Genomic DNA, 23,505 nt, shown 5'->3' with positions numbered 1-23,505 from the left:
AGATAGATCAGGCGTCTGACGGAGATAGCACACTGTTAAATATGTGGCCTGGATTTTTTTTTGGACACCAAAATTGTGTTAACCCCTTAAGCCCCAAGGGTGGTTTGCACGTTAATGACCAGGCCAATTTTTACAATTCTGACCACTGTCCCTTTATGAGGTAATAACTCTGAAACGCTTCCATGGATACCGGAGATTCTGACATTGTTTTCTCGTGACATATTGTACTTCATGTTAGTGGTAAAATTTCATTCAAATAACTTGCGTTTGTGAAAAATACGGAAATTTGGCGAAAATTTTGAAAATTTCACAATTTTCCAACTTTGAATTTTTATGCCCTTAAATCACAGAGACATAGCACACAAAAAACTGAATATTTTTTTTTGTTAGGAAGTTATAAGGGTTAAAAGTTGACCAGCGATTTCTCATTTTTGCAACACCATTTTATTTTTCCGGACCACATCACATTTGAAGCCACTTTGAGGGGTCTATATGATAGAAAATACCCAAAAATGACACCATTGTAAAAACTGCACCCCTTAAGGTGCTCAAAACCACATTCAAGAAGTTTATTAACCCTTTAGGTGCGTCACAGGAATTTTTTGAATATTTAAAAAAAAATGAACATTTAACTTTTTTTCACTAAAAAATACTTCAGGTTCAATTTTTTTTAATTTACCAAGGGTAACAGGAGAAATTGGACTGCAAAAGTTATTGTGCAATTTGTCCTGAGTACGCTGATACCTGATATGTGGGGGGGAACCACTGTTTCGGCGCATGGCAGACCTCAGCAGGGAAAGAGCGCCATTTGACTTTTTCAATGCAAAATTGGCTGGAATTCAGAACGGACGCCATGTCGTGTTTGGAGAGCCCCTGATGTGCCTAAACAGTGGAAACCCCCCCAAGTGACCCCATTTTGGAAACTGGACCCCCCAAGGAACTTATCTAGATATGTGGTGAGAACTTTGAACCCACAAGGGCTTCACAGAAGTTTATAACATACAGCGGTACAATTAAAAAATCATATTTTTTCCACAAAAATGATCTTTTCACCCCCAATTTTTATTTTTCCAAGGGTAATAGGTCCCTAAAAGTTATTGTACAATTTATCCTGAGTACACTGATACCCCATATGTGGGTGTAAATGACTATTTGGGCACATGGCAAAGCTCGGAAGGGAAGCAGCGCCATTTGACGTTTTTGGCTGGAATTGAGATTGGACACCATGTCGCGTTTGGAAAGCCCCTGATGTACCAAAACAGTAGAAACCCCCCACAAATGACACCATTTTGGAAACTAGACCCCCCAAGGAACTTATCTAGATGTGTGGCGAGAACTTTGAACCCACAAGGGCTTCACAGAAGTTTATAACATACAGCCGTACAATTAAAAAATCATATTTTTTCCACAAAAATGATCTTTTCACCCTCAATTCTTATTTTTCCAAGGGTAACAGGACCCTAAAAGATATTGTGCAATTTGTCCTGAGTTCGCTGATACCACACATGTGGGGGTAAACCACTATTTGGGTGCATGGTAGAGCTCGGAAGGGAAGTAACGCCATTTGACGTTTTTGGCTGGAATTGAGATCGGACACCATGTCGCGTTTGGAAAGCCCCTGATGTACCAAAACAGTAGAAACCCCCCATAAATGACACCATTTTGGAAACTAGACCCCCCCAAGGAACTTATCTAGATGTGTGGTGAGCACTTTGAACCCCCCAGTGCTTCACAGAAGTTTATAACGCCCGTGCGTGAAAATACAAAAATCGTATTTTTTCCACAAACATGATCTTTTAGTCACCAATTTTTTCATTTTCCCAAGGGTACAAGGAGAAATTGGACCCCAAAAGTTGTTGTCCAATTTGTCCTGAGTACGCTGATACCTCATATGTGGGAGAAAACTACTGTATGGACACACGTTGGGGCTCGGAAGGGAAGTAGTGACGTTTTGGAATGCAGACGTTGATGGAATGGTCTGCGGGTGTCATGTTGCTTTTGGAGAGCCCCTGATGTACCTAAACAGTGGAAACCCCCACAAGTGACCCCATTTTGGAAACTAGACCCCCTAAGGAACTTATTTAGATGTATGGTGAGCACTTTGAACCCCCCAGTGCTTCACAGAAGTTTATAACGACCGGGCGTGAAAATAAAAATATCGTATTTTTTCAACAAACATCATCTTTTAGTACCCATTTTTTTTATTTTCCCAAGGGTAACAGGATAAATTGGACCCCAAAAGTTGTTGTCCAATTTGTCCTGAGTACGCTGACACCCCAAATGTGGGAGAAAACTACTGTATGGGCACACGTCGGGGCTCGGAAGGGAAGTATTGACGTTTTGGAATGCAGACTTTGATGGAATGGTCTGCGGGTGTCATGTTGCCTTTGGAGAGCCCCTAATGTACCTAAACAGTGGAAACCCCCCACAAAAGACCCCATTTTGGAAACTAGACCCCCTAAGGAACTTATCTAGATCTGTGGTGAGAACTTTGAACCCCCAAGGGCTTCACAGAAGTATATAATGCCCAGGCATGAAAATAAAAAAATCGTATTTTTTCCACAAACATGATCAATGCAGACTTTGATGGATTGGTCTGCGGGTGTCATGTGCGTTTGGAGAGCCCCTGATGTACCTAAACTATTGAAACTCCCCACAAGTGACCCCATTTTGGAAACTAGACCCCCCACGGAACTTATCTAGATGAGTGGTGAGCACTTTGAACCCCCAAGTGCTTCACAGAAGTTTATAACGCCTGGGCGTGAAAATAAAAAAATCATTTTTTTCCACAAAAATGATATTTTTGCCCCCAATTTTTTATTTTCCTAACGGTAACAGGAGAAATTGGACCCCAAAAGTTGTTTTGCAATTTGTCCTGAGTATGCTGATACCCTATATGTGGGGGTAAAACACAGTTTGGGCGCATGGCAGAGCTTGGAAGGGAAGGAGCACCATTTGACTTTTTCAACGCAGAATTGGCTGGAATTGAGATCAGACACCATGTTGCATTTGGAGAGCACCTGATGTGCCCAAACATTGGAAACTCCCCAATTATAACTCCAACCCTAACCCCAACACACCCCTAACCCTAATCTGAGCCCTAACCCTAGCCCTAACCCTAGCCCTAACCCTAACCCTGGCCCTAACCCTAATGGGAAAATGGAAATAAATACTTTTTTTTAATTTTATTATTTTTCCCTAACTAAGGGGGTGATAACGGGGGGTTTGATTTACTATTTATGGCGGTTTTTATGTTTGGCGGCTGTCGCACGCTAAAAGACGCTTTTTATTGTAAAAATAGTTTTTGCATCACCACATATTGAGAGCTATAATTTTTCCGTATTTTCACCCACCGAGTTATGTGAGGTCTTATTCTTTGCGGGACGAGTTGACGTTTTTATCGGTACCATTTTTGGGCATGTGACATTTTTTGATCGCTTTTTATTCCGATTTTTCTGACGCAGAATGAACAAAAACTAGCGTTTCATGAATTTCTTTTGGGGGGGTGCGTTTACACCGTTCCGCGTGCGGTAAAATTGATAAAGCGCTTTTATTCTTCGCGTCGGTACGGTTACAGCGCTACCTCATTTAGGTCATTTTTTTATGTTTTGTCGGTTTTTTGCAATGAAAACAATTTTATATAAAAAAATAATTATTTTTGCATCGCTTTATTCTGCGAGCTATAACTTTTTTATTTTTTTGCAGATGATGCTGTATGGTGGCTCGTTTTTTGCGGGACAAGATGACGTTTTCAGTGGTACCATGGATATTTATATGCGTCTTTTTGATCGCGCGTTATTGCACTTTTTGTTCGGTGGTATGATAATAAATCATTATTTTTTGCTTCGTTTTTTATTTTTATTTTTTAAGGGGTTTGCTAAAGGGGTTAACCAATGGGACAGTTTTATAGGGCGGGTCGCTACGGACGCGGCGATACCAAATCTGTGTACTTTTATTGTTTTTTTTTTCATTTTCAAAAAATGAATTTATTGGGGAATATTTTTTTTTTTTTTTTACTAATTTATTTAGCGATTTTTTTTAAATTATTTTTACACTTTTTTTTTTTTTTTACTTTATTACATAGTCCCAGGTGGGACATCACTGTCCTGTGACAGATCGCTGATCTGTCACATCACAGATCACTGTGACAGATCAGCAATCTGTCACAGGCAGTTCTGCAGACTTCCTCATGCCTGCGCTTTACAGGCAGTGAGGAAGTCAACTCCCTACAGGCCCCCAAAGGCCCCCGTCGCCATCTTGGATCCGGGGGCCTGTAGGGAAAGAGCCCCCCGCAGCAGCGCTGCACATTGCGCTGCCGTGGGGGGCTCAGGGAAGCACGGAGGGAGCCCCCTCCCTGCCGAAGCTTCCCTTTAACTCCCGGTACACCGCGATCGTGTTTGATCGCGGTGTACAAGGGGTTAACGTGTCAGTGGCGGTCCGTGACCGCCCCTGACACATTGTGCCTGGTGTCAGCTGTGATAATCAGCTGACACCCGGCCGCCATAAGCGGCGCTCACCACGTGGGCGCCGCTGATCGCATTAGACGTACTATCCCGTCCATGGGAATTAAGTCCCAGGGCACATGGACGGGATAGTACATCTAATGGCAGAAAGGAGTTAAAAAGTAGGCTATGACAATGCAAAAAAAATTCTTTGTAAAATATTTATCGCAATAATATGCAATGCGAGTTGGCGGACAAAACACAGTGTTAAATATATGAACTGTAGCTAAATATTTTTTTGGCAGATACATTTTTTTTGGCAACTAAATATTTTTTGTCAGCAAAATGGTGTCAAAAATTTTTATAAGACACTCTAAATAAATACTACAGTACCACAAAAAATGCCAGAATTTTCCGCGCACTCAGATGTGATGCTTGGGACGGGCAAAGCCGTTTAAAATTGCTGGATTTTCACGCTGTAGTATTGCAAGATCTGGCTGTAGTCTGTAGTGTCAACAAGCAAATGGAGAAAAAAAGGGGGGTATGAATTGCTTTGGAATAAAATAATCAGAATTAAGGTGCCCATAAAAATATTCCTAGCCACTGATACCTGGAGCTATGTATATAAGTGATAGGCAGCAGCAGCAAACAGTAATGGACCCTTTTGATGTATACAATGATATCTATATACCCACATACAGTGCCTCCATGCCTTGTACTGATGTGCACACACGCACATACACTCCCTGCCTACCTAGCACTCTGCAATCTATATACCCTGTATTTAGTCCTTAGAAGGACTGTTGGTTTAGGAGGATTTGTGGATTCTATGATGGCATACCCACCCTAACTAATAAAAGCACAAATCTGTCCCTATCTCAGCAGCAGACGTGACTGTGATGAGCAGGGCAGCGGCAGGTCTTTTATACACCTGATGACGCTATGTGGCCAGCCAATCACTATAATAACACAACAAAGATGGCTGCGGCATTACAGTGCATGGCAGACAATCCCTGCATGTTGATTGGCACTCTAAAGAGCACCAAAATTGCAAGGCGGAGAACCAAGCTCCACTGAATAATCCCAGAAATGCTCAGTGCTCGCCGAGTACCGCGAGTATAGCGATACTCAGGCAAGTACTGAGTAGTGGCGAGCATGTTCGCTCATCACTAAACAAGACTAATAAACAAAATATAGGTAAAAATGACTATAGATATTATTAAGTGATCTAAATTACACCCTAAAATTTAGCTTGCCAATGTTGGTAAATTAAATTTTCGAACTTACCACGGAAACTGGGTCGGTCCTCTGCATTTTGGTTCCAACATCTAATCATTAAATCTTTAGCTTTAGTCACCATTTTGACCTCACTGTACTCATCTACATCGCTAATTCTAGGTCTTTGGCCTTCACCCACCAAGTGCCGGATATCAGCTGCATCTCTTCCTGTAATAGAGGGAGACAAATTAACTTGAAACCTGTTGAATATCTTGTCAGCAGAAAAATAAAGGAATGAAGTATTTTCCATGAATGTGCTATGTTGTCTGAATCTGAATACTGGAACCTACCATGGTATGGCTCTTCACGTGAGAACAATGTCCATATTAAGATTCCGTAGCTGAAATTCAGAAAAAATATAGAAATATCGTATATACATTATTAGTTATCAATAATGTCAGATGAGCTTCTGTCTAACAGTGCTTTGATAAGTTATTCATACCCCATGAACGTTTCCACATTTTTTTCACATTACACCCACAAACTTAAATGTATTCTATTGGGGTTTTATGTGATACCTAGACAAAGTTGCAAGTGTTTATGAAGTGTTAATGAAATGATATATGGTATGCTAATTATCTTAAATATATACATTCAAAAACTGTGAGATGCATTTGTATTAAGCCCCCCTGAGTCAATACTTTGTAGGACCACCTTTGCTGCAATTACTGCTGCAAGTCTTTTCAGGTCTGTCTCTACCAGCTTTGCACATCTAAAGACTGAAAACTTTGCCCATTCTTCTTTGCAAATGCGCTCTAGCTCATTGGATGGAGAGCATAGCGTTTTGCATTTAGCTCCACAAGTTCTACTCATCTTACCAGAGCCCATTGTTCCTCATGCTCGCTGAGTCAGCTACACTGCTTTTTGGAAACTGGACTTACTATAAAAAAAAAATTGCTTTATTCTTGCCTCTCTTCCATAAAGGCTATATTTGTGGAGTGTGCGACTAATACTACGTTCACACGTTTAGTATTTGGTCAGTATTTTACATCAGTATTTGTAAGCCAAAACTAGGAGTGGGTGCAAAATGCAGAAGTGGTGAACGTGTTTTTATTATACTTTTCTTCTGATTTTTCCACTCCAGATTTTGTCATGCAAATGTAATAATCTGCAGTTACGGAAGATGTTGCCACGGATCCGAGACAGACCAAGAGTTAAAGGTTTATTTACAGGGAATTTCTCTCCACGCAGGGAGGAGCAGTAGGGGGTTAAATGTGACAGAGTAAAACAGTAAAGCAGAACAATGGAGCTGAAGGAAACAATTAAACGGTAATGCAGCGTTTAAATGGTTAAACTCAGGTAATTATAACTTATCAGTCCGGGGAAAGCTTGATTGAAGAGTCTACTTCTCCCACATCGGCACTGGCAACAGTGGCACTTGCAGTCTCTAAAGTCCCTGCTCTAGATAAAGTTGGGTCCTCCAGGGGTTAAAGCAAGGAGCTGGGAGCTGATGCGAACCTGGGTCTCCCTGCTCTGAGTCTCTGTATGATACCTTGCCTGTCTCACCGCAGGAGCGATTCTGCACACACTGTTAAGTCTCTTTTTCACAAACAGGGGCTCAGGCTCATCACTGCGGTCCCTAGGACTGTGTGCTAATGTAATAACGTGCAGGAGAGGTATATGTCACCACAGAGCAGGCAGACTGTTGGAATAATGCATATTGATCTGTATGTATTGCAACAACTACTACTGTACTGTTTTATATATTGTGCATATTGTGAGATTGTTAACAAAGTTCAGTGACAAAAAAAAAAACAGACTCTTCCCTTCTTGTTGTTGTAATGCTTCTCCCTGTTATGATTGAGTCACCAAGGAGGAAAAAACAAAACACAAGCTCAGCCCAGAAAAACAGAGAGGTTGGAAACTAGCGGATTGCAGACCCCTAGTCCTATCACACAACCAGCAGTAGCCGTGGAGTGTTCCTACGGTGATCCTAGACACCTCGTCACAGCGGGAGATCTACATAAGCCTAAAGAGAGAAAAGGGAAAAACTGACTGCCCCAGAGCAGACCCCAAAGCAATAGGCAGCCCCCAACATATAATGACGGTGAAGCAAGATGAAAACACTAACACAGATAGAAAGATAGGTTGAGCAAACGATGGGGCCCAAGCTAACTAAAAAGGACAGGATAGAAAAGCTGCTGTCTGCAATCCGAGAAAACCCTGCTAAAAATATTACCAACACAACTGATAAGCAAAAAGGACCCTGAAGTCACTAGACTTCAAACCCTATATCAGCACTCAGAATATTCTGGAAGCGGAGCAAAAGAGAACACTGATCAAGGAAAGATAATCCAGCACACCCCCGGCACGGGGATGGTTGAACTCCAAAAAACAAGGTAAACAAAACCAAAACTAATAAGTTCAATAGCAGACAAAAACTTATCTTTGGGAAGCAGGAATCAGACTGGTCTCCAAGAATCCAGCAGAGAAATCACCAGCGACTCAGAAGGGCGTCGGCTGCCTTATATCCAGTCAGAAGTTCCCGTTACCCAGTCACCATCCACCTGATCAGGTGTTTGGTAATCAGCCTCACTACCTTCCTTCACCAGAAGAGGGAGATCCTCGCTACCTTCCTTCACCAGAAGAGGGAGATCCTCGGACACAAAAGATGAATGAACAGATGAGCTCACAACAGCTCCCATGCTGCAAGCCACAGCAGATACCAGACTGATCACATTTCATGCTGTAAGCTCTTCAACCTGGATATGAATAAATCTACATTCTGTGTTGCTGACTCTGGATGTTACGCTGATTAATCCGCTGCTAACAGGTTATGGGCCCAGAGTCCTAGAGTCCCAGATCCCCAGAGCACAGAGAAAAGAAAAGAAAGGAAGACAGGAAAGATGGCCACTAGCAGCAGCAACTCCATGAAGTTTACAGTACCAAGTCTCACTAACCAGAATTATCAATCCTGGAAATTCAAAGTGAAAATGCTGCTGATAAGAGAAGGTACGTGGAAATACACACAGGAGCCTAAACCTGACCCATTATCACAGGAGTGGATAGAGATGGATCAGAAAGCACAAAGTACCATATCACTCAGTATAGATGATGATCAGATTGTGCATGTGTGTAAAAGTGAAACTGCAAGAGAAATGTGGGAGCAGCTGCAAAAGGTGCCTGAGAGGATAAATTTAAGCAATAAACTTTATCTCATGAGAAAATTGTACCAGTCTAAACTACAGAATGGCCAGGATATGCAGGACTACTTAACAAGCATTCTAGAGATTGTAGAATGCCTGAGAGGCATTGGGGAAGATTTGAAGGACTTTCATGTAGCCGCATTACTGCTTAGTGGTCTTCCAGAAAACTATGACACGCTTGTAACCGCACTAGATGCGCGCCCAGATGATGAGCTTACATTGGGGTATGTCAGAGGGAAGCTCATAGATGAATATAAGCGGAAAGCGGAAGGTGTAAACAGCAGGACATGCGATGCAGAATCTGCTTTACAGACACAAAATCTAAATGATAACAGAAAGCACCTAAAAGAAACACGTGAATGTTTTGTTTGCAAGAAATCAGGACATTTGAAAGCCGACTGCAGTCTGGAAAGCTAGAATGAATCAGCTGAAAAAGCAAAGCAGTCTTCAAAGGGTTAAAAGTGCTGTGTCTGCAGAAAATGATTCTGTGAATACTGAAACTGCATTTACTGTCAGTGTAAATACATCAAAGCATGCATGGTGTATAGACTCTGGAGCAACTAGTCACATGACTAATAACAGGGACTTCTTTTCTAAGCTTAACCAAAGTAAGTCAGAGAAAGTGATTATGGCTAATGGTCAGTACATGACTTCACAAGGTATAGGAGATGGTTATATTGATTGTCAAATCTCACCAACACAAAGCAAGAAGATCCCTGTAAAAGATGTGCTCTATGCGCCTAGTCTTGAGAGTAATTTACAATCTGTGAAGAAACTCACAAAACAAGGAAATGAAGTTACATTTAAGCATGATAGCTGCATCATCTCAAAAGAGGGCCACACACTAGCAGAAGGAAAAATCACAAATGAACTTTACCAGCTGTGAGGTAGCGCTGTCATTCAAGGTTGGGGGACACTCGCTTGGCAGCCACACAATCAGATCCAGCTCAGGTTTTCATAAGCCACAACAGTCCATGAGGTTTATTTGTCATAAACCACAGAAGCAACATAAACAGCATTACAGCATAGCGTCCATTATAGCTTCACTCTGGTTAAGCCTGTGGTCACACACAGGTTACTCAATGTCCATACTCAGGCTCTTCAGCCTCATCATTATCTCACCCATGTCAGGGTTCTCTCATGGCTGTTGCTCCACGCTGCAGACATCCACTCTCTCCTCTGGGACTCTCAGACGCTGGCAGGTATTACACCCAGCCACACACAGGCTGTTAGTGAGGAGATCCTTCTCCTCACGGGACCTTCCAAACTGGACCAATCAGGTCCCAGCATTTACCCATGCGACCTACCCTGGCCACCATATATTGTCCATAGCCACGCCCACCGGGTCACATGGCTATGGCCTCATCACAGGTCCTTCACATACTCACATAGCCTTTTACTATAGGTGTTATCAGACACACCCCTGGGTGGATTTGTAGGCAGCTAGAACCCGCCCATCTCTCCAGCTGCCTGAAGGCTTCTCCCTAACACATAGGCACGAAAGATCAGCTCTGTTGATCAGCACATAACCAAGCCTTCATCTCAAAGCCACCCACTTTGAGATACACAACGGCCACTCAGTATTCTGCCACTCATCCTCTCTCTTGGGACATCCACACAGCACCCCCTAGCGGACACAGTAGTCATTACACCACATACCCCGCCCCTCTGTTCAAACTTGTGGGGTTGAACACACAATCTTACACCAGGATCTCGAGATCGGGCACTCATTTTACCTTGCCCCCCAGGTCGAGAGAACCGTCTCCATCTGTCATACGGCCTCATCTCTGCGTTAGGCCTCCCCCGCCCCCAGCAGTCAGAATATCGGTCATTGTCTTTGACCCTCCAGTTGCAGTCTGTCTGCGTCATCAGACACCGTTTAGTCACCACCCTCCTAGAGTGTGCTTCGTCACCTGACCGTTCTCCCACTGACCGGCTCTCCCGGTTGGTACGGTCATCAGTCTTAATCGGCCCTACTGTCTGGCCTGAGTCTGCCTCATTCAGCGTCTCACAGGAACTATGGTCTCTCACCGTCATCCTGCCAGTCGAACTACCACTTGCTGACACTCTTTGGCCATCTGCCCTGTCACTTCTTGGCGGAACTCTTCGGGTCCTTACATCTTGTTGGGTTGCAGGCAGCCGCCACCTGGTATTCCGTACTTCTTTATTAATTCGCTGACGGTCCAGCCTCAACTACTCAATTTCTCGCAGGTACCCCACTCGATATTTCACAAGCATCCGAAAATCTCTCAGGCTCTCCACGGAGCCAACCACAATGATGGGAATTCTACCCACTTCACCGGATACCTGGTCTTCATCATCAGGAGGGATCCTCACCCTCACCACACCGGAGATATTCACAAGGTCTTGCATTACCTTCCCGGATCTTCCAATGATTCTCCCAATCAGAGCTTTGGGTACCGGAACCACGTCTTTCCGCAAACCCAGCCGATCCATAGCCTCCCTGGCTAACTCAAGGCGTCGAGCAGCTTTCACATTACTCTGCCTGACCAACTGTTTGACGTGGAGACACTGCAAATGCATCTCTTTCAGGACAGCTACCCGGTTTGCTGTATCTTCTCTGGCGGATATTATCACTAACTGCCGCGTCTCAGGTTGCCAGTGCACCTCACATGCCTTGACCGCCTCTTTGAAAGCCTCATGTACACCTTCCTCCGCACAGGCGTCTTGCATGTCTTCTGGAACGTCAATCACAGTCTTGAAGGACGTGGTCTTGCTCTCTTCCAGGCCAGGAGGCTCTGGCCTTACCATGGACACTTCCCTCACTACAGTTGACCCGACCGGGTGACTGTCTTCTTCAGTTCTTAACTCATCAACTTCACACGATTGGATCACTTCATGACCCTTGGCCACTATGGCTACTGGCAGTTCTGTCTTATCACTCATGCTCACCCGCGGTAAGTCTTTGTCCAATTTCTCTCGCAGAAGACTTTTTACTACTCCTCTGAGTTCCTCCATCTCTTTCTTGAGGTTCTTGTTCACACTTTGCCAGGTGGACAGGTGTCCTCTGAGCTCCAAGATCTCTTTCTTGAGCTCCTCGACCCTGTGCTCAGCCGTTTGTCTCAGGATTCTTTCTCGTTTGACACACTCATCCACCTCCTCTCTGAGGGCCTTATTCAGTCCTTGCCACGTTACCATGTGGCCTTTGAGCTCCCAGACTTCTTTCTCTAGCCCTGCTATTGTGTGCTCCCTTTCTTTCTCAGAGCCACAGTCACCCCCAGAGATTAAGTCATCCCTTCAGTTACTCACAAATCATGTGACTACTTCCACCGTCTTATCCACCAGGTCAGCATCAGTTTTGTCACAAGTTTCAGTCAGCACAGCACTAGATTCTGTCCTAGTGGTGGCTACTGGCAACAACACGTCACAGTCACACCACATCATACGGTGAACCCCCAAGACACTCTCAATCCGTGTGTCAGCTCCGCTCTTTTTGTTTACCACACTATTCTCATTCACACTGTGGTACCCTTCAGGTGACATCAGGTCAGTAAATTCATCTGATGCAATTATTTCTCTGGTTGCCCCTACGTCTGGCCTGTCCACGTTAGGAGGCGTCAGCGTCTTCGTATTGGCTAGTCCAACAGTAGGAATGTCTCCACCCTCATGGCATATATCATCAAACCTGACAAAGTCCCGACCCCACTCCAAGGCATACACTAAGTCTGATGGTATACTGCCCCCTTGGCACTCACTGCCTTTGAGCACCTCAAACATTATTCTGCCTACCGCAAAGTTCACTGTGACCCCATGTGCACAGCGAACCTGGACCATTTTCTCGGTCAGACAGAAAGTGAGAGGAGTTCCTACCAGAGTCACCTGACTCTTTGAGACCAACCGTCCCGAGATTCCTTCCTGGTGCAGCATCACAGTACACACTTGCGGCCATTCATCACTCGGAAAGAATATCCCACATTCTGGAAATGACATACATGAACAGTGCAGTTTCCCAGACATACCCACTGAGCCAACCAGTGCTGCCATTTTTTCACACTCGGCCCCTTTCTGGACCACCACCCCAATTTGGGTTACCTCCTCCTTCTGAGACACCACCCCTTTTTGGGTTACCACCCCAATTTGGGACTCCACCCCCTTTTGGGACTCCACTTCTTTTTTGGTTACCACCCCAATTTGGGACTCCACCACTTTTTGGGCTACCAACCCGATTTGGGTCACCACCCCCTTTTGGGACTCCACCCCCTTTCGGCATCTCCCCATGTCGGTTATACCAATCTTCTCAGACCACAGTTCACACCACACAGTTTATGTCTCTTACGATACCAGACAAGTCCTTGCTGGCACCACCACAGCTCCTGCTGTCACCGATCACCGGCACCACCAGCTGCTGTTCACACACACAGTGGCTGGAGTCACTGCAGCTCCTGCTGCGCCGTCTTCGTGGACCCGCCGATCCACCGGAAGCCGCTTGTCACCTTCGTGACCCCATTGAGCCACATCAAGCTGCTTGTCAACTTCTTGACTCCCACTGAGCTACCGCAGGCTGAGTCGAGAAAAAAGAAGAAAAAAACACACCACAAAAAACTCAAAAACTCACGTGTCCTGACTGTGTGCTATTCCGGACGCTCCTGTCTCCACCTGAGACCGTCCAACACACAGGGCGCACCGAGTGTGATTCAGGGAGCGACCCTACTCCCAGGGTCTCCCCACACACCGGCCTCACCGGGTCCAGGGGCTCGGCGGGTGCTCTTCAGGACATCCGTCTCCGCCTGAGACTGCCCAACACTCACGCCTTACCAGGTCCAAGGTCACACCACATGCTCCTGGGATCCGACTCTGCTCCCAGGGCTGACCTTCCAGGACCTTTCCTCACTGAACCCTCCAGGACCACTGTCTTCCTCACTGACCCAGGTCAGTACCACACGAACACCAGTCCGTTTCTCCTGTGTTGCCCACACAGGTCCTTGGGTACCTCTTCTCCGCAGAGGCACACTAGCAATTACCAGTCTCTTTCTCCTGGGGAAGCGGCCGCACTGGGCTCACCGATCCGGACAGTGCCTTACTCACTAGGCCACCCCACGGTTTCCAGACCCACAGCCGGACAGTGGCTTCCCCACTTGCAGGCCATCACAGGCTCTGCTCACATGTGGCCGGTCAGCAGCACATCACACGGCTTCCACAACCGTCAGCCCTCCTGGCTCAGCGTTGCTCTTTGCCACCGAATTTTGCAGTCCTTATCCGTTGCTCCCAGCAACAAGGCTACACCACTGCCCATAGCCTTCTCCACCAATTGTGAGGTAGCGCTGTCATTCAAGGTTGGGGGACACTCGCTTGGCAGCCACACAATCAGATCCAGCTCAGGTTTTCATAAGCCACAACAGTCCATGAGGTTTATTTGTCATCATAAACCACAGAAGCAACATACAGCATTACAGCATAGCGTCCATTATAGCTTCACTCTGGTTAAGCCTGTGGTCACACACAGGTTACTCAATGTCCATACTCAGGCTCTTCAGCCTCATCATTATCTCACCAATGTCAGGGTTCTCTCATGGCTGTTGCTCCACGCTGCAGACATCCACTCTCTCCTCTGGGACTCTCAGACGCTGGCAGGTATTACACCCAGCCACACACAGGCTGTTAGTGAGGAGATCCTTCTCCTCACGGGACCTTCCAAACTGGACCAATCAGGTCCCAGCATTTACCCATGTGACCTACCCTGGCCACCATATTTGGTCCATAGCCGCGCCCACCGGGTCATATGGCTATGACCTCATCACAGGTCCTTCACATACTCACATAGCCTTTTACTATAGGTGTTATCAGACACACCCCTGGGTGGATTTGTAGGCAGCTAGAACCCGCCCATCTCTCCAGCTGCCTGAAGGCTTCTCCCTAACACATAGGCATGAAAGATCAGCTCTGCTGATCAGCACATAACCAAGCCTTCATCTCAAAGCCACCCACTTTGAGATACACAACGGCTACTCAGTATTCTGCCACTCATCCTCTCTCTTGGGACATCCACACAGCGCCCTATAGCGGACACAGTAGTCATTACACCACACAGCTTAAATGCAAAGAGTGTGTGTACACTGCTCAAGAAGAAAGGCACAATAACTGCATTCATGTATGGCATAGGCGCCTAGCACACAGAGACCCAGAAGCAATAAGGAAGTTAGTTCAAAGGCAACTAGCTGAGGACATTACAATTGATCTATGTAACCAGATAATGAAATGTACTAGCTGCATCAAAGGGAAAATGTCTAGAAAAGCTTTTCCTTAGAGAAGTACTACAAGAACAGAACAGACACTAGATTTAATACATACAGATGTCTGTGGCCCAATGAGCACTCTGACAAATGCTACTGAGAACTCTGCTATTAGAAGTGGAAAGGAAGAACAAAGACGAAAGAATCTAATAAAAAAAAATATTGGAGAAAGAGAAACCAATCACAAACTAAAATGTTTCTATACTAATGCACAAAGCATGGGCAACAAACAAGGAGAATTGGAACTACTAACACAGGAAAAGAAATATGATGTCATTGGAATCACTGAAACTTGGTGGGACAATACACGACTAGAAGGATACAACTTATTTGCAAGAAACAGACTTGATAAACGAGGAGGGGGTGTCGCATTGTATGTTAGAAACGCGTATATCTGCACAGAGATTGAAGCTTCAGAGACTGGGAGTTCTGTGGAAACTGTTTGGGTAAGAATACAAGGACAGAACAATGGAAAGGACACCATTGTAGGCATTTACTACAGGCCGCCTGTGCAAGCTGAAGATATGGATGAACTCTTTATGCATCAAATGGCCAAGTTCTCCAAAAACTATGACATAGTTGTCATGGGAGACTTCAACTATCCAGACATTTGTTGGGAATCTCTCTCAGGCAAAACTAACAGGTCAAGGAAATTCTTATCCTCTCTTGCTGACAACTTTATCTTCCAAAAGGTAAAGGAGAAAACAAGGGGAACTGCTACCTTGGATCTAATCCTTATAAACAGGGAGGAAATGGTTGAGGAGGTAAAAGTGGCTGGGACCCTAGGAGGTAGCGACCATGCTATTTTAGAATTTTGGATAACTAGAGGCGGAAGACCTGTGAAGACTCAGACGTCAAGGTTAGATTTCAGAAAGGCAGATTTTAAGGGATTCAGAAAGAGAATTGGAGGGATCCAATGGCTGGATATCCTTAAAGACAAAAATGTCCAGGAAGGATGGGAAATCTTGAAAAATGAAATTCTCAAAGCACAGTTGTTAACAATTCCGAAAAGAGGGAAGAATAGGAAGCATTTAAGGAAACCAGGATGGATGAACACAGAACTTAAGCACATGCTAAAAAGGAAGCAAAAAATGTTTATAAAATGGAAAGAAGGAGGCATATCTAAAGAAGAATATAATGCTGTCTGCAGAACCTGCAAGGCACAAATCAGATTATCTAAAGCTGAAAATGAATTGAGGCTTGCAAGAAATGTCAAAAGCAATAATAAAGGATTTTGGGGATATGTCAAAAGTAAAAGAAAAGTCAAAGATGCTATAGGATTTTTACAGGATGAAAATGATGAAATGGTAAGACAGGATGCTGAGAAGGCTGAACTTTTAAATTCCTATTTTGCATCTGTTTTCTCTCAGAAAGGAAATGTAACATCAACTGTTATTCACTGTCCTATTAAGGGAATAGAAGAATACAGGATATCTATAAACAGAAAGATAGTGAGGAAACACTTAGCTAACCTAAATGTATTCAAGTCTCCAGGTCCAGATGAATTACACCCCAGAGTACTGAAGGAGATAGCAGAAGAAATTTTTGAACCCCTCTCCATAATCTTTGAAAATTCTTGGAGAACAGGAGAAGTGCCAGAAGACTGGAGAAGAGCAAATGTTGTTCCTATCTTCAAAAAGGGGAAGAAGGTGGACCCAGGCAACTATAGGCCGGTGAGTCTGACTTCTATACCAGGAAAGATCTTTGAACAAATTATTAAACAACATGTATGTCAATACCTGGATAAGAATGAAGTGATTAAACAGAGTCAGCATGGGTTTGTAACTAATAAGTCATGTCAGACTAATTTAATTTCCTTCTATGATGGTATTACTGATTGGGTGGATCAAGGAAATGCTGTAGATATAGTATATCTTGACTTCAGCAAAGCATTTGACAAAGTCTCTCATACAATCCTTATTGAAAAAATGACTAAGTATGGAATGGACAAGGCAACTGTTAGGTGGATTCATAACTGGCTTAGTGATCGGACCCAAAGAGTGGTCGTAAATGGCTGCACATCCAGTTGGAAGAATGTCTCAAGTGGGGTACCACAGGGCTCTGTCCTGGGCCCTGTATTGTTCAACATCTTTATCAACGATTTAGATGAAGGAATTGAGGGTAAACTGATTAAATTTGCTGATGACACAAAGCTAGGAGGGATAGCTAATACTAGAGAAGAGAGAGAGAGGATTCAAAAAGATTTAAATAAACTGGAGAAGTGGGCAGCAACTAACAGAATGGTTTTTAACAGGGAGAAATGCAAAGTACTACATCTGGGCAATAAAAATGAAAAAAGCATATATAGAATGGGAGGAATAGGGCTAAGTGACAGCACATGTGAAAAAGACTTGGGTATACTAATAGATCACAGACTGAATATGAGTCAACAGTGTGATGCAGCAGCAAAAAAGGCAAATGCAATTCTAGGATGTATTAACAGAAGCATACAGTCTAGATCACGTGAAGTAATAATTTCCCTCTACTCCTCTTTGGTCAGACCTCATCTAGAATATTGTGTCCAATTTTGGGCACCACATTTTAAAAAAGACATCAACAAACTGGAGCAAGTTCAGAAAAGAGCGACCAGAATGGTGACCGGTCTGCAAACCCTGTCTTATGAGGAAAGGTTGCAGGATTTGGGAATGTTTAGTTTGCAAAAGAGAAGACTGAGAGGAGACTTAATAGCTGTCTACAAATATCTAAAGGGCTGTCACATTGTAGAAGGATCAACTTTATTCTCATTTGCACAAGGAAAGACTAGAAGCAATGGGATGAAACTGAATGGGAGGAGACACAGATTAGATATTAGAAAAAACTTTTTGACAGTTAGAGTGATCAATGAGTGGAACAGGCTGCCACGAGAAGTGGTGAGTTCTCCTTCAATGGAAGTCTTCAAACAGAGGCTGGACAGACATCTAACTGGGATGATTTAGCGAATCCTGCTTTGAGCAGGGGGTTGGACCAGATGGCCCAGGAGGTCCCTTCCAACTCTACGATTCTATGATTCTATGATTCTATGACTCCTGGGAAGAAGAGATATTTTCTCACATTTATTGATGATCATTCAAGATATACAGTTGTCCATCTGCTTCACAGCAAGAAAGAAGTTCCAGAGAAACTTGAAGTATATCTAGCTGAGGTATAGAGTAAATTTGGGAGAATGCCAAAGATTCTACGTGCAGATAATGGGACTGAATACACAATGAGACACAGAGCATTTTAAAGAAAAATGGAATCCTATTTCAGACCACTGTACCGTACAATCCTGAGCAAAATGGTGTCGCGGGAAGAAGGAACCGAACACTCTGTGAAAGTGGAAGAAGTATGTTGTTTGATGCAAATCTGCCCACAGCATATTGGGGTGAAGCAATCATGACAGCTTGCTATCTTTAGAACAGACTACCAGGTAAAGCTACAGAGAAAACTCCGTTTGAGCAATGGAACAGCAGAAAGCCAAAACTACATCATATAAGAATATTTGGAAGTAAAGCGCTTGTACAGGTTCCCAAAGGCGAACTAAGTGGGAATCTCACACTAAGGAAGGGATCCTGGTATGCTACAGTGAAACCCAGAAAGGTTAAAGGATTCTACACCCAGAAACAAACAAGGTCACAATAAGTAGAGATGTAGTGATTGATGAGAACTTTGTGTCCCCCAAGTTTTGTGACATCACGCCAGTAGTCCAGCTGAAGTCACAATTACAAGACAATAACAAGAAGGATGTAGAGGTCTGGCTGGATTCTTCAACCACTGAAGGAACAACAGAAAAATCAGGTGAATCTGAAATCAGGAGATCTTCAAGATCAAACAGAGGCGTACCAGCTAAACGTCTATCCTATATAGTCAAGACACTACCTGCATCAGAGCCGCAGTCATGGGATGAAATGCAAGAACTACCTGTCCATGAAAGAACAAAGTGGATCAATGCTGCTAATGAGGAAATCAAATCACTTCATCAACTTCAAACTTGGAAACTCACCAAAGCCATTGCCACGAGCCAGATTCCAAGAATTGAGAACCACACTGGGACTAAGAGGATAAGTAGTTGTTGAGTGGGGGTGTTGGAATAATGCATATTGATCTGTATGTATTGCAACAACTACTACTGTACTGTTTTATATATTGTGCATATTGTGAGATTGTTAGCAAAGTTCAGTGACAAAAAAAAAAATAGACAGGATGCACCCTCCTTCTCTTCCCTTGTTGTTGTAATGCTCACATGCTGCAAGCCACAGCAGATACCAGACTGATCACATTTCATGCTGTAAGCTGTTCAACCTGGATATGAATAAATCTACATTCTGTGTTGCTGACTCTGGATGTTACGCTGATTAATCCGCTACTAACACAGACCAACAGTAAAAGGGGAGGTATATTTACAGGGGATAATACTGGTAAAACAGACAGTATGAAAATGGATATGATATGAACAGATTATATCAACAGCAGAGAGACATATACCGGGGTTCAAACAGTAGAAAAGTTATCAGTCTTCAGTGGTCTTACTTGGAGAGTTCACTCTTGTCCAATGTTGGCACCGAGGCACCAGCGGTGCTTGCTGTCCTCTGTCTCTGGAGTCCTTAATGAAGTCCAGTTGGAGTATGAGGGGTTAACGCAGGAGCCAAAGGGGTATGAGGCTGACGATATCCCCCTGTGCTCCAAGTCCTTCTCTCTTACACGACAGCTGTGTTCTCCCACCGAGATCAGAGCACTGCCTTACACAGTCTCTCTTTGCAAGTCACTGTCCCATCACTGAATGCCCCTTGGTCACAGGGGAGCATCTTAGCACATAACCCGGTCTCTCTGCAGGGAAGCGTCTGGTTGAGGTATGCAGTCTCTTTGTCAGGCAAAGTCTCATAAAGGAGGGGAATCAGCAGCCTTCCTGGCAGTGCAGTGACAGGCTTTTCGTACTCACTGCCCACTGCCTGTGTCCGCGGTCTCTCTGACTGCTGCGGCTGTAACCATTTCCTCCTCTGGTGTCAGCGTCCTCTCTCCACTGGTCTCTGCGCTGCTCTGCAGAAAGCCCGCACAGTTTTCCAGCTCCCAGTCCTGCCCACTTCCTGTACCTGGCTTCAGTAACGCCCTGCTCAATGGTTCCGGGCACGGAGCTGAGAAGGCAACTCCCCCTCGGCTCCTTTGGTGCTTCACCCCCTTACATTCGTCTCTGTACTATCAGGGGGAAAGTCTCCTCTGGTCACGGAGGCTACCGAGTCCACATACTCACACATGGTGCTCACAACGCCTTGTCCTTCAGTCTCAGTCCTCAGACAGGGAATTCTGTCTCTATGGGAGCTTGGTGTAGCAGCCTGTTCTCTGTCCCGCGCGCTCTGCTTTCGCACCCTGATGCCACACAGTTTCCTGTCCACTGCCCCTTCTTTCCGGTCACTGCCCCCACACAATCACATGGTCTAGACGGTCCAGGTCAGAAAGTCTTCCCCCCGGCAACCCTGTTGTCTGGCTAGGTGGTTCCGGACATGGAGCAGGAGAGGTAACCCCTTTTGTGCTCTTCTCCCTCTTCACCTCCGTACACAAATACTAGCTTAAAGTACTGACTAAATACTGAACGTGGCCTTATAGTTGTCCTGTGGATAGATTCATCCACCTGAACTAGGGATCTCTGCAGCTCCTCCAGAGTAACCATGGGCCTCTTGACTGCTTCTCTTATTAGTGTTCATCCTAGGAATGCTAGTTTAGGTGGACGGTTTGCTGTTGCGACAAACGATTTTTATTTTTTGACGGTGGATTCAACAGTGCTCTGGAGATGTTCAGAGCTTCGACTTTTTTTATATATACAGTTGTGCTCAAAAGTATACATACCCCTGAAGAATTTTTGCTTTCTTGGCCTTTATTGAGAGAATATGAATGATAGCACCAAAGCTTTTCCTCCACTCATGGTTAGTAGTTGGATGAAGCCATTTATTGTCAAACTACTGTGTTTTTTCTTTTTAAATCATAATGACAACCCAAAACCTCCAAATGACCCTGATCAAAAGTTTACATACTCTGGTGATTTTGGCCTGATAACATGAACAAAAGTTCACATACCCTGGTGATTTTGGCCTGATAACATGAACAGAAGTTAACACAAATGGGTTTGAATGGCTACTAAAGGTAAAATCCTCACCTGTGACCTGTTTGTTTTGTAATCAGTGTGTACACATAAAAGCTGAGTGAGTTTCTGGGATCCAGACAGATTCTTGCATCTTTCATGCAGCCACTGACATTTCTGGATTGTAAGTCATGGGAAAAGCAAAAGAATTGACAACAGATCTACAGAAAAAGGTAGTTGAACTGTATAAAACAGGAAAGGGATACAAAAAGATTTCCAAAGAATTGATAATGCCAGTCAGCAGTGTTCAAGCTGATTAACAAATAGAAAATCAGGGGCTCTGTAAAAACAAAACAACGGTAAGGTAGACCAACAAAAATGTTATCTACGACTGCCAGGAAAATTGTTTGGATGCAAAGAAAAACCCACAAATAATATCAGCTGAAATACAGGACTCTCTGAAAACTAGCTGTGTGGCTGTTTTAAGATGCACAAAAAGGAGGGCACTTGAAGAAAAATGGGCTGCATGGTCGAGTCGCCAGGAGAAAGCCATTACTGCGCAAATGCCACAAAGTATCTCGCCTACAGTACGCAAAACAGCATAGAGACAAGCCTCAAAACTTCTGTAACAAGGTAATTTAGAGTGATGAGAACAAAATTGAACTTACATAAATGTTACATTTGGAGAGAGGTCAAGAAGGCCTAAGATGAAAGGAACACCAAAATATCAGGTGTATCGCTGATATTTTTGGGATGTGTGAGCTACAAAGGCACAGGAAACTTGGTCAATGTTGAAGGAAAGATGAATGCTGCATGTTACCAGCAAATACTAGAGGCAAATTTGCACTCATCTGCCCGGAAGCTGCATATGGGATGTATTTGGATGTTCCAAGTCGATCTGTCATTGGCTACAGCAGAACAAAGTGAAGGTTCTGGATTGGCCACCTCAGGCTCATGATCTCAATATCATTGAGCCACTCTGGGGAGATATCAAGCACGCAGTTCATGCTAGATATTCCAGGTTTTTACAGGAACTGAAGGCTTTTTGCGAAGAAGAGTGGGCAGCTTTACCATCTGAGAAAATAAAGAACCTTATTCACAACTATCACAAAGGAATTCAAGCTGTCATTGATGTTAGAGGAGGCAATACATGGTATTAAGAAATGGGGTATGTGAACTTTCAATCAGGGTCATTTGGTTGTTTTGGGTTGTCATTATGATTTAAAAATAGAAAACACAATAGTTTGACAATACATGGCTTCACTCAACCACTAGCCTTGAGTTGAGAAAAAGTTTTGGCGTTATTCATATTCTCTGAAAGAAGGCCAAGAAATCAAAAATTCTGCCAGGGTATGTAAACTTTTGAGCACAACTGTATACTAACCCTGCAACTTTATACCTGACATGTCTGTTGTGCTCCTTGGTTTTCATGATGCTGTTTGATCCATAATGTTCTCAAACAAATATCTGAGGTGTTCACAGAATAGCTGTAGTTACACTGAGGATAAATTACACACAGGTGGACTCAACTTACTAATTATGTGACTTCTGGAGGCATCAGACTACAAGAAGCTGAAATCAAATGCTCATTACGATTTTAAGAAAATAACTAAAGAACCATACTTCACGCATACTGGGTACTTTATGTTGTTATCACATAAAATCACAATAAAATGCATTTAAGCTTATGGATATAATGTGAAAAAATGTGGAAAACTTTACTGGGTATGAATAATTTTTTAATGCACTGCATTTGTCTTTCTAAAAAACCCAATGAAAGGGTCGTCGCAATATCTATTGACATATTTTGTGAAAGATTTGACATAAATGCTTATGACCCAGTGAGAAAAAAATGCAAAACCACTGGAGAGAGTATAATGGTAAGAATTATTATTCTTGTCTCGAAAAATGAAAAATCTTTGACCCTAACCATGTAAATGTACAAGCAAAAGACTATAAGGAGACATTCTAATGCCAAGTCAAGTTTTCAGTTTTTGTAAGCACCTCTTAATGATGCCAAATGTGTAAGTTTAATATAAAGAAGCAAAGATTGAAAGGATGTGTTGTTTAACAGTCGGAAAATCATCGATCTCTCACCTGTAAACATCATACGATTGAGCTGGACGATAGTTGATGTCATTCAGAGCTTCTGGTGCCATGTATGACCAAGTTCCAGCAAATGATGGAGTTGAAGAACTAGTAACCCCAACAGTCTTGGACAATCCAAAATCTGTGATCTTATGAAAAAAGATACATTTTCAAGCTGTATCATACAGAAAATATTTGGCACCATGGTTAGTAAGGATCCCATATACAGACCTTCACCGATCATCAAG

At 43.7% G+C, this 23,505-nt stretch overlaps 1 protein-coding gene across 2 annotated transcripts in view; it reads right to left on the bottom strand.

Annotated features, from left to right (window-relative positions):
• The window catches only part of LOC141083071 (receptor-interacting serine/threonine-protein kinase 3-like), a 240,686-nt gene that overhangs the window by 142,143 nt on the left and 75,038 nt on the right, over positions 1-23,505 (bottom strand). For both annotated transcript variants that reach the window (XM_073567243.1, XM_073567244.1), the window contains 3 exons: positions 23,267-23,406; positions 6,011-6,060; positions 5,730-5,888 (listed from right to left, as the gene is read on the bottom strand). In XM_073567243.1, the coding sequence (XP_073423344.1) occupies positions 5,730-5,888; positions 6,011-6,060; positions 23,267-23,406 (349 nt within the window). The remainder of the gene's footprint in view (positions 1-5,729; positions 5,889-6,010; positions 6,061-23,266; positions 23,407-23,505) is intronic.

Source organism: Dendrobates tinctorius, unplaced genomic scaffold (genome assembly GCF_039654945.1).
Source record: "Dendrobates tinctorius isolate UK_male_01 unplaced genomic scaffold, ASM3965494v1 ptg000019l, whole genome shotgun sequence".
Taxonomy (NCBI): Eukaryota; Metazoa; Chordata; class Amphibia; order Anura; family Dendrobatidae; genus Dendrobates; species Dendrobates tinctorius.
Note: the sequence above shows the minus strand (reverse complement) of the source record. Positions and strands in the feature narration are given on the sequence as shown.